This window comes from Kogia breviceps, chromosome 3 (genome assembly GCF_026419965.1).
Source record: "Kogia breviceps isolate mKogBre1 chromosome 3, mKogBre1 haplotype 1, whole genome shotgun sequence".
NCBI lineage: Eukaryota > Metazoa > Chordata > Mammalia > Artiodactyla > Physeteridae > Kogia > Kogia breviceps.
This window is the reverse complement of record NC_081312.1, coordinates 114,419,830-114,432,244: the sequence shown is the minus strand read 5'-3', so window position 1 is coordinate 114,432,244 and position 12,415 is coordinate 114,419,830. Positions and strand designations below refer to the sequence as shown.

General features: G+C 43.4%; 1 protein-coding gene across 5 annotated transcripts in view; it reads right to left on the bottom strand.

Moving 5' to 3' along the window:
- IGF1R (insulin like growth factor 1 receptor) overlaps positions 1-12,415 on the bottom strand; it is a 300,961-nt gene that overhangs the window by 53,280 nt on the left and 235,266 nt on the right. For all 5 annotated transcript variants that reach the window (XM_059058596.2, XM_067029531.1, XM_059058597.2 and 2 more), the window contains exons 3-4: positions 5,318-5,630; positions 1,406-1,554 (exon numbers count right to left, since the gene is read on the bottom strand). In XM_059058596.2, the coding sequence (XP_058914579.1) occupies positions 1,406-1,554; positions 5,318-5,630 (462 nt within the window). The remainder of the gene's footprint in view (positions 1-1,405; positions 1,555-5,317; positions 5,631-12,415) is intronic.

The following is a 12,415-nucleotide window of genomic DNA, read 5'->3' as shown; positions in this document are numbered from 1 at the left end:
TCACGGTCACAATCTGAAAATTTTATTTAAAAAATAAATAAATAAATAAATGTGGGGCAGGACTCATGCCTTCTAGTCAAGGCTGAGGAAGGACCTTTCCAATGAGATGTCCAACCCATTTCCTGTGGTGGCCATAAACTGGAAGGCACATTTCATCATCATGCACAAATATGCCCCAATTCCTTCTTAAATTATACTTCTCCATGGATTTAATTCATGGATTAAATTTTTATCTTGAGGATTAGGGATATAAGAAAAAAAGAAGGGTTAGCCATTTAAAGGATATGTTCTAGGGAATGAGGAAATCTTTTTTAAAAATTAAGAAATCTAGTAAGTGCAAAAAGAATAAAACTTCAGAATACCATGAAAGTAAGAAAATTCTAGCTGTGTGGAAACAAAGTTATCTCTGTTGTAGAGGAGTGAAAGGTGTTGTGAAAATCAAGGGCTATCCAAAAATTCAAAAGAACTAAGGAGAAAACTTGTTGCTGCCATCTCTAAACCGTAAGAATAGAGCTCACTCATTATACAAACAGTATTAAGGAAAAGTAAATGCACAGAATAAATAGGTCATTTTTGCCCCTCAAACTATATAAAAAAAGAAAAAAACTTCTTCACAAAAGGATTTAGAAAAAAATTCCTTTCAACCTCAACTCCTTCTTATTATATTTCTCCTAGCTTACAAAATTATCAGTACCTTCACCAAGTGGTTCCAGTGGTGGAGAATTTAAGGCACCGTTACTAGAAGCCCTTTTCAATTACAGATCAGAACTGAAAGTATCACCAAATAAGTCAACAGGAAATGCTTCACACAAATGCAATTACCAGGAACACCATCTACTGCAAATAATGGGGATCCTGTAGAGGGTGAGATCCAAGCTTTAAATGCATGATGACATACATATACTTTCATCTCTTTTGGTTCTCAGAAATAAATTTGGAGATCGGCCACTTTTGGACTTAATAAAATTTTAAAGTGATATCATTAAACTCTTCCGTTGCTCAGTATCTTCAATATATCCAAGTAACCAAGACTCTCTGGACTTAAAGCTCTGTGGACTTGGCTCCGGCTGGAGACTGCTGAGTCATACCTTTGATCCATCGGTCTCTTCTGGGGTTTGTACGTGTTGGGATGTGTGTATCCTGCGTAAGATGCAACTTAAGAAAGATGAGGGATGACCCTCTGAAGAAATAAACGCTGTGCCAATGGCTAAAAATCAGACGGCCTTTCAATCTGTTTTTCATCTTTGAGGGAAACTCAAAGGAGGGGCATTGAGTGTGAGGCTTACGCACCATGTTGTTTTTCTAGGCTCATATTTTAGTTGTGAGTCACGGATGAGTAGGAAAAGCATCAACAAAAGAAAACCAAGAGATCTGGCCCTCTCTTCCAGGGAGATGGAATACTTACTGCCACGTCGGATATTGATGAGTAGATTGCCCTTGAAGATGGTGCATCCTTGGAGCATCTGAGCAGAAGTGACAGAATCAATGGTCTTTGTCTTCTTTTCTTCCTCACACACTTTGGGACAAGGGCCTTCGCAAGGGATGCAGTACATGCTGTTGAAAATAAACCAACCCAAGACACAGAGAGCTGAGTCTGTCTTCTTGCATTAAAAAAAATCATAAAGATATGCTTTTATGTCTTTACAGTCCACATTACAAAAAGCAACTAGTGGAAGCATTCAAGTGGTCACCCTGTTTCTCATCCCCAAGCCTACCCAGGATAAGCCACTCAAATTGCAACCAAAAGGAGAAACTGCCTACAAAGGAAAAGCGTGGTGCCTGTTTCCAGACAAAACACATGATACATCCTTGAGGCACGTGTGTATCATAGGCTGGGACTGGTGAGCCACCTGGTCCCATGTGGGAGAAACAGCCTTGCAGAAAGAAAGCACCAGGGGCTCCCAAGAAGAACACAACTGTTCTCTGATGTTGTGGCCCCTGCTGGCACACCCTGGAGGAGCCACGGGGAGAGTGGACAGGGACAGCAAAGGGACGGCAGAGTCTCTGCCCCTCACGGGAATCTAACTCCTGCAGCCAGTGTTCCAGCAAAGTCCAATGAGGGATTCCAAAAGGCATGTGCTATAGCACAGATCCATTATTTTCTTGCTAAAGCACAACTGAAATAATTTCTTGACAGTGTTTGGCAGAAACTTGTAAATTGATCCAAATGTTGTTTTCGCTGCATACACAATAAAAACAAGGAACTTCCATTACTTTGTAATGAGCTCCTATTTCACATGCAATCTTGAACATGCCACAAACCACCAATAGTCAGGGACCAGTGAGTGACACTGGCACTTTTCCTGCTTACCTACCCTTATTTAGGAAACAGTGGACAAAACACTAATCCAGCTGCTGAACCACAGAAAGTTGGGTCAATTTCCAAACAAATAAATGATACAACATTATGGGATGTGTGTGTAATAGGACAGTGAATTGGAGAGCCACTATATTTACATGATGGTTCTTGAAGGATCGTTCAAACTTCATGAAGTGAAAAACAGTCAAGAAAACAGTGTAAGTTATAGCTCTTAGCATTAAGTACCCCACCCCCGAAACTTACTGCATATTTAAGGCAAAGATGAAGGGTTTTGTTTAAAAGCTTATAGATAAATAAAATTTCCCTACTGTTTTCTTATTTCATGTTGGGAGAACAGGAGGCAAGGTTTCCAAAGGAACTGGGCCAACCATAGCAACGGAGATTTCTCCCTTCTCTAACATCACACTCAACATGCTCACTTCTAGAGTAGGTAGCAGCTTTTCTTCAGTACTCTTTGTTGGCCTTTTATTGCTTCTAATTTACCTACAAACCAGATAATGCCCCACCTCCCTTTTAAAAAACTTTTTATTTTGAAATAATTATAGACACACCTAAAGTTACAAAAATAGTACAGAAAGGTTCTGCGTACCCTTCACGTGGTTCCCCCAATGGTTCCATCTTACATAATGATAATGCAATATCAACACCAGGAAACGAACACAGGCACAATGCCTGCATATACTTCCATGTCATCTCATCACCTGTGTCATCACCACAACCAGCTAGCCCATCACCACAAACATCTCCCTTGTGCTACCCGTATGGTCACCCTGCCCCCACATCTCTAACTCATGGCAACCACTGATCTATTCTCCATCTCTATTATGTTGTTATTTTGAGAATGTTATATAAATGCAATCATATGGTGTGTGTGACCTTGTGAGATTGGCTTTTTTCACACAGCATAATGTCCCTGAGATCCATCCATGCTGTGTGTGTTTGAATGGTTTGCTTCTTTATATTGTTGATTGATATTCCATGGTGTGATGGATCACGGTTTGCTTAGCCGTTTACCTATTGTGGAGCACCTGTACTGTTTCCAGTTTTTGGCTGCTACAAATGAAACTGCTACAAATAACTGTACCTGCTTTTGTGGGAACCTAAGTTTTCATTTCTCTGTGATAAATGTTCAGGAGTGTAACTTCTGGGTTGTAGGTTAAGTGTATGTTTAGTTCCCCCTGACATTTTATTCAAATAGCAATTTCTGAACCAAACACCTTTCTTAAAATGTCTAGGAATCATCCAGCACTTAAAAAAAATGTTTTTCTAAGAAAGTGCTCTGATTACATGTTGATAGTTTAAGCGTCCTCAAATCCATTCTGGTACAGAGAGGGTATACACAGTATTAAAAAATAAATATTTTTAAGTAAGGGTCAAATAGGCCTTAAAGGCTGAGAGGGGGATTTATTAGTTCTTGATGGCATTTTATTTTAAAGTGTAAAAGGGAGACCTGTAGCTTTGAACAGACTGTAAGCAATGGCAGGAAAAATAACAGCTCAATTCTTTGAAGAATGAATTATAGTAGAAGAAACTGTCACAGTGCACAGCACACCCCACTTTGCCCGCTACTCTGGAAGCTGCAGATGACTGAATGCCTCCAGACACCACAGGAAACACACCCGAAAGGCAAAGAAGTTATGACCCAAGGCCATGCACCAGCTGCCTCATCTTGGCCCCCACCCCTGGGGAGGAACTGTGGCTGAGCTTTAACTGGGTTCCAGGCACTGCCCAGGGTACTGGCAAAGCCTTTTTACGTTCTAGGGCTGCCAATAAAATGTGAGTAAAAGGTGGCAGACTTATTTTGGGTTGAATATGTATACTCTCCAGTTCACTGGCACCCTTGGCACATTTACCATTTAAAAGTATTTAAAGTAACTTTTACGATAATAATGGTTACAGAAATGATGACAGGTAGAAAGCTCTACATTTAATTTTATGAAATTATGTGAGCTTTACCTTTGATTTGAAGTTAAGCCTATGGAAGGAGCAACATCTCCAAATATTACACCAGAAACAGATTCCCCTTTACCAAGACTTGCCTGATGAGGTTTGCAGAAACAGAAGGCAGCAAACAGAAGGGAAGTTACACGTTACACTCAAAATGAATGTTTCCTTTTCCAATGGTATTTTATATTTGTAGAATAGTTTTATTTTGAAGAACCTCGAAATGTAAGGATCCTCTGGTGCTAATCATGAAGTAGGCATTTAGTCCATTACAACAGAACTACTCTCTCCTGAGAGTTCTCTGCTCTGCTCCAGAGGAGGGAGCAGCAAATCTCTAGTCTTCTCTTGCTTCCAGGGTTATAGTCCTGTATCTTCTAACAATTCTGGCACTGCTTTTTCAAAAACTTTAAACCAATGACAAATCCACAGAAGTCCAGTTGGCACGCACGAGAGGGATGCTGTTTGCCGTAAGGAACTTCTTTGCTTCCCAAGAGAAGTCTCAATGTTCAGGAAGCAAAATGAGAGAGACAGAGAAAACTGAGGGAGGGTGAAGGGTGCGTGTGTGTGTAGGAGGTGCTGATGGAACAGACTGCTTGCTCTTAGCGGCAGCTAGTTCAGGCAGGACGGGAGCCAGTGTGCTAAGAGACTTTGGAGGCCTGCTCACTGCCTTAAGGATGCTGGTGGGCTCGCCGTGTCTTCCTTCCCGCACTCCCGAAGCCTTCACTGGTCTAGTGTTGAGTAGCATTGGGGGTGAGAAAACCTCAACCTACAGTCTCCCCCACCGGCCTGCTGGTGGGGGTGGCAGCCCTGCATATGCACAGGGGGTCAGTGACCTCCGGGGACCTGAGCCCGCAAATCAGGTACTTAATTCCAAACGGCCAGGCAGTAGGCTTTCAAACCAAAAAACCTCCCCATTGCTCTGAGTCATCAGAAGCTGAAGTTATATCAGCCCTCTGCGGTGGCCCCTCTCCCTTAACCTCCCCAGGGTCCCACTCGGATGGAGCCACTGGCAGCACAACCTTCCTGCGCCCCACCCCGGGCCCCAACACTGACCTCTGGCTGCCGTTGCGGATGAAGCCCGACGGGCACTCCTGCATGCACTCGCCGTCGTGGATCACGAAGCCCTCGGAATCGCTGCTCTCAGCGTTGGGGATGTTGGCGCAGAAGTCACGGTCCACACAACGCCAGCCCTCGAAGCGGTAGGTGTTGGGCGGGCAGCTGGGCACACAGACACCGGCATAGTAGTAGTGGCGGCAGGCCACGCAGGCCGTGTCGTTGTCGGGCGCGCTGCAGCTGCCCAGGCACTCGGGGTGGCAGCACTCGTGGCTCTCCGTGCACGCCCGCTTCCCGCACGCGCTCGGGCACACTGTGGGCGAGAGGCAGGGTGTGAGGCTGGCTCTCGCTCCACCTGGCACAATCCAACCCACCAACCACAACGCGAACCCCAAATGGAACGTCACTGGGCGTTGGACTTGAATCAACAGTACTACGTATTGAGAATTTCATTAAGGCAGGGAGCAAATACCCTGTGTTTGGAGTCAGGTGAGCAGGGTTTAATATCTAGCCTCTCCTATTTGACTATGTTTGGTCTTGGAGGAGTCCTTACCATCTTTGACCTTGATCCTCTCTTTTCTCATCTACAGAATGGGGTAATAATACCCATCTTGGAAGGTTACCTGTGGCATGCGTGACACCGTGGAAGCCCTATGTGGACAACACAGTTAATTATTATTACCTTAGAAGGCATTATATGCGCTACTTAATCTGCATTTTGCATATGTTCCTTATTGAAATATCTTGAAAAGCCTTAGTGTGCAGAAATGCTCATTTATTTTTGAAATGGTTAAACTAGAATATGCTAAAGATGATACCATTCAGGCTGACATAGCGTTAGAAAAGCTTGTGCATGCCTGTATCATATCAAAAGTCTTACCCCAAATGAGCAATGATATCTCAACCTAATATATCACAGAGAAGTCCCCATGTCTGATGGTAATTCTCAAATATAAGAAAGTGGGTGGGTGGGCAGTGTCTCGAGCCCAGAGGACCATAGTATATTTACAAACTATCTACTCTGAGCCCCTCTATGCTAAAATTAAGTGAAAGCAGTGTCTAAAAACGAGAGATCCGCAATTTTTGTCCCAAATAGATGAGCTGGCATTTATTTCCATAACAATGCTGTAAGGATCACACTCTAGGGAATGTTCGCCTTACTAGCAAATAAAGTATAAGTCAACAAAATATGAAATCTGGTTTGCATTATATGCTTCCTACTTTTTCCTTGAGTTGGAAAACACAGAATTATTTAAATATGTATATTATTGACTCTCACATGCATTATTTAGTGAAGATTCTATTATTTTCTTTACAATAAAAAAAAGATGAAAAATCAGAGATCATAGGTAAGAAAATACATAGAATATCTAGTCTGCTTGACCACAATGTCATATTATCAGTACCTCCATGAAGACCCTCCCAGATCATTTCCTACGCATGTGCATGCACATTTAAATATAAATATCTATAAAAAAGGATCAAGTCATTCTGAAAGCATTTTTTGGCATAACATACTGTGAATTCGACAATAATTTAACAGCTGTGTTGCATGCCATAACACAGTGTATCGTAAGTTATAATCAGTCTCCTACTATTAGACATTTCATTTATTGCCAACATTTTATTAGTACAATGAGCACTCAATCTTCATGAGAATTCTTAATTATTTCAGTAGAATCAATTTCCAGAGTTAGCCTTGCCGGGTCAAACTGTCCTCTGGGAAGTTGGTACCAATTTACACATCCACTAGCTGCATGGAGGAGTACCCTATTTTACTGCCAAGAGGTGCATTTAAAAACAGGTATCAGAACCTGGACATTCAAATGAATACCATCACCTCAGAAGAAACAGACAAATTCTCATGATACTGTCAGGCTTAAAATAATTTTGCAAATTTCTTCTCTGATCATCATTTTTGGTTGAGACAAATAGATGGCCTTCCATTATTTATTCTTACTATTTTGGTAATAAAACCTTGATTTTTAATTGGGCATTTTGCCACCCAGCTACATATTATATCTCCCAGCCTTTCTTGTAGCTAGAAATGACCTAAGTTCTAGCCAGTGAGACGCTAGAAAACTTTTGGGGTGGAACTTCCCAGAAGGGTCCTTAAAACAGAGGGGGTACATCTTTCCTCCTCATTGCTGGCTGGAAGGCAGGTGTAATGCCTGAAGCTCAAGCAGCCATCTTGGGCCATGAGGCGACACATTAAGAACAGTGGAGGGGTTTCCCTGGTGGTGCAGTGGTTAAGAATCTGCCTGCCAATGCAGGGGACACGGGTTCGAGCTCTGGTCCGGGAAGATCCCACATGCCGCGGAGCAGCTAAGCCTGTGTGCCACAACTACCGAGCCCATGAGCCACAACGACTGAGCCCGCGTACCACAACTACTGAAGCCCATGCACCTAGAGCCCATGCTCTGCAACAAGAGAAGCCACCACAATGAGAAGCCCACGCACCGCAACAAAGAGTAGCCCCCACGCAGCAACGAAGACCCAAAGCAGCCAAAAATAAGTAAATAAATAAAACAATAAATAAATAAATAAAACAACTCATTAAAATCTATTTAAAAAAAAAGAACAGTGGAGCATGATAAAAGGAACTTGGTCCTTCATGACTGTGTAGCCAGTAGGCTAACCCTGGACTGCTTACCTCTAGACTTCTTTACATGAATAAGAAATAAACTTGTGTCTTGTTTAAGCACCTGCTATTTGTTAGATGCAACTGAACGAATCCCAACTGAGAAGTGTCTTCAGAGCCAATGTATAATATAAGCAAAGAAGAAGACTGTTCCTGTTGGTCTATGTCACTTTTGTTTACCAGAATTGCCTCTCAATGACTTCTGCCTGTTTCTAAAAACTAATCTACCCAACAGATTACAAGGAGTAAAGATCTCTAGTCACACCAAAAAGGTATGTTGTTGTAGGGGCTCCTAAAATGTTGGGATACATATACAGTCTATCAAGGGGATCATCTTGAAGTTGATAACACCAATTTGAATGTACAAGCTTAGTGTATTTGCAGTGAATGAACACACACACACACCACACACACTTTAGTCTCAAATCTCACACTTAATCTAATAATCACATAGATTAAATGACTATTTAAGTTCAAATATATCCATTACAGAAGTAACTTCAATGCCCAAGATCTAAAGAAACAATAAAATTGCAAACCCTTAAGTTCAAGTTTTTAAACTAAAAACAAGAGAACTTAAGTCCACCTATCCTTCATTTAATCATCCACTTAGTAACTATTTATTGAATGTGCACTGCACCTGTGTGCCAGACCCTATTCTTAAGAGATGGACAATACACCAGGTAAGAACAGGAGTGTGTAGTGGTGTACAGCCTGCCCTGGGCACCTGGGTTCCTGGGAAGGCTTCACAGAGGTGTGGAGGCTGGAACTGAAAGCTGAAAGCTGAGGAGGATAAGAATAACACAGATGAAATCACATGTAAATGTGTGTAAAAGCAACTGAGTTGCTGTGGTGGGAGAACTGGGTACTCGTGAAGATGGCAGGGGTCCAGTAACAGGTGATGCTGGAAGAGAGGAGGGGGGCAGCTCAAAGAAGCACTGTAGGCCTGTCTGAGGGGTTTCGGCTCTTTGGTGGACAATGGGCATCACTGAAGCTTTTGGGCTGGAGAGCAACGCGGTCTAATTTTCATATTAGAAAGGTCATCCGGCAGCAACACAGAGGGTTATGATGACCAGAGGGGCAGAGCTAAAAGAAGAGGGATGAGGCCAGAGGAGAAATGTTATGTTGTCCCTACAAAGTTCATGTAATATAATAGATCTGTGAGCTTCACACATAGTTAAAATGAAACTAGCTGCAGAAACCATGCTCACAGTGTCACAGCACAAACCTGCCGACTGAGCACACACCCCATTCAGAGCACTGAAGTCCCCGGAGCTGCCCATCAGCCATCAGCCACCACCAGGCTTTGTGTTTGGAGGAAGGAAAATTGATTAAGAATCTTACGATCATCATCAGAGACTAACTGGGAACAATATCTACTTGTAAAACCCTTCTTTTCTTGCTTACAATTTAAATAAAATGCTATATAAAATGACGAGTAGCAGACATCAATCTTAAAAAGCTATTAATGTAATATTAAAAACTAAGAGCATTTAAAAGAATAGAAAAAATGCCCCTGTGCACTTGCTTAGACTCAAACATAAATTTTGGGCATTTCCAGTAGGAGAAAGAAAAAAAAAAAAAACCTGACAAAGTATCTGTAGATATGTTTTGCATTCCATTCCCCATTCCACTGAAACAGCATCTCTGGGCAGTGGTCCATTGCAAACCGCCCCCCACCACCCCCTCCCGAGGTGCATTACTAGAATTGCACCATCAGTCAGTTCTTGCAACAAGCAGCACACAGGCTAGGGAATTAGGGTTTTGTTTCAGCAATAGGAGCTACTTCAGAAGGAATTTCAGTAAAGCTTAAATTAGGTAAAATCCTATTCTTTAAAGATGGAACAATTCCTCTTAAAGGGATCACAAATCAAGATCACAAATCTTCTACATCACATGATGCAACTGTGCACGAACATGTATCAAATGCTTTTGGGGAATAAAAAAAGGGGTGTGATGGGGAGAGGGAGAGAAAGGGGACTATTTGCTGGAGGACAAACCCCAGGGATGGAAGCCAGTGTTCCCCTGGCTGCAGCACCACCTGAGAGGACTCTGGGAGGGAGGCAGGGGAGCCGGCGGAAGTTCAGGATTAGAGAGTCCTGGAGCCAGCCCCAGAAGCCCGCTGTAAATTTTGCCTCATCTCAATGTATATAAATATTATTAGTGTTCAGGACTATTAAGGGATTTCTTGAAAAGCCCCGGGCAGTGCGTCTCGCCAGCAGATGGATGGCTGCTTCACACGAGTGCCAAAACTTAAAATTTAGTACAGTTACCAAATTTCCAATTACAGAGCTAGGGGAGAAAGGAAGGGAACTTCTTCCCTGGCTTCCATGAATAAGGAGCACACCTAGCATGATGAAAGGCATTTCTACTTTTAAAAATAAAAGGAAAATGGAAGGTGCTATAAATTAACAAATACACAGGGGGGAAAGCAAATTGATTTTGCCCATGAGCTCTTTCTATTCATTGGAATTTTGACAATGACCAACAATAACAACAAATGCCTATGTAAACTGGTGGAAAAGCTAACCACAGGTCCCACATCTGCACTAAAAGGATTCGTTCGGGGTCACAATCCCATAAAAATGAGGCACTGCATTTAAACGGTCATTTTCTTCATTTTGGGGGACAGCAAAAAAAGTCACATACATCAACCTTTAACTCTCTTCCTCCTTCCCTGAGCCCTTATATTTATTAAATTCTTTCTAGGGATTTTTAAAAACCTTTCTTTCTGTACTTGCCAATAAGCTCTTTAACAATCTTTACCTCAGAATAACTATTTTTAAAAGCATATTTTGGAAGAGAAGATGGAGAACTCATCCTCTTCACACGGAACAAAAAATGGAAAAGGGGCCACTTAGCCACACAACTTCAAAAACACAAACATTCTATACCAAATAATTTCTTTTTTTTTAAACATCTTTATTGGAGTACAATTGCTTTACATTGTTGTGTTAGTTTCTGCTGTATAACAAAGTGAATCAGCTATATGTATACATATATCCCCGTATCCCTTCCCTCTTGCGTCTCCCCCCCACCTTCCCTATCCCACCCCTCTAGGTGGTCACAAAGCACCGAGCTGATCTCCCTGTGCCATGCAGCTGCTTCCCACTAGCTATCTATTTTATGTATCCCAAATAATTTCTAAAGGATAGAACCAGTTTATGGATGTTGAAATAAGGTCAAGTTTCTGAATCAAAATACAGACTGGTATAGGGTCCTCTCAGGTATTTCCGGGTACCCTAAGGGACACACCACTGTTCCATATAAAAAGAGGGTGCCTTTCCTAAGAGACAGGCATCACTATGCATTAAGGTGAACTGCTGCTAACTCCAGGAAAGCACACTTTGGCTTCCCAAGTACATCAGAGAGACATGTGGTCCAGAGAGATTCTGTGGTTTTCTTTGCCCAGCCAGAAGAGAAACTGATTCCATCAGACACTGTGGGGTACGGGGGAGGAGAGGGGAGGGAAACCCCAGCTGGGTCAACTGAACTCACAGCAGCCCCCCACCCCCCAAGCACAGCCAGAAATCTACCCAAGGCTGTCGGCATTCTCCTCCAGAGAGCACTGAGCCACAGCTAAGGATGAGAAAGGCTCCCTTGACTATTAAATACATCAGCCAGGCCCTAGGCCCAGTCCTGCAGGCTCAGTAGGTAAGACAGCCCAGCCCCTGAGGACAAAGCAGTGGGAATATGAGAGGGGCAAGCGAACGGCCAGTAAGGAGGGCTTCCCACGGGAAGGGACCACCAGGACCCGGCTTGAAAGTCCAGTAGGAGCTAGCAGGCGCATGGGGGGTGATGGCAGGGCTGATGGGGAGCGAGGGTCAGAGAACCAGACTCGGCATGACTGCAGGACCCAGGCTTTGGGACCTGGGTTGGGTGGGGAAGATTGGGAGGAAAGATGGGGAGATGGAGGCAGAGAGCCACAAGAAGGGCCTTTCAACCCATGAATACGAGTTTGGTTTTTTTTCTTTTTTTTTTTTTTTTTTTTCAGTACACGGGCCTCACTGTTGTGGCCTCTCCCGTTGCGGGGCACAGGCTCTGGACGCGCTGGCTCAGTGGCCATGGCTCACGGCCCCAGCCGCTCCGCGGCATGTGGGATCTTCCTGGACCGGGGCACGAACCTGTGTCCCCTGCATCGGCAGGCGGACTCTCAACCACTGTGCCACCAGGGAAGCCCCATGAATAGGAGTTTGGCACATTCTTAAGAGAAAAGAGATGCTGTTTGAGGATTTTAAACAGGGAGTCACATGAGCAGATATGCATTTTAGAAGGATCACTCTGGCTGCTAAGTGGAAAAGAGAATGGAAGGACGACCCGCAGGGCCACGGTCGCCATCTCTGCACCGACAGCGGCCCAGACTAAGGGGGCAGCAGCACAGATGGGGAAAAGCAGGCAGATTAATGGGGTGAATTACTTTTTTTTTTTTCCCCCAGCAGGGGTAGAGAGAGATTGGT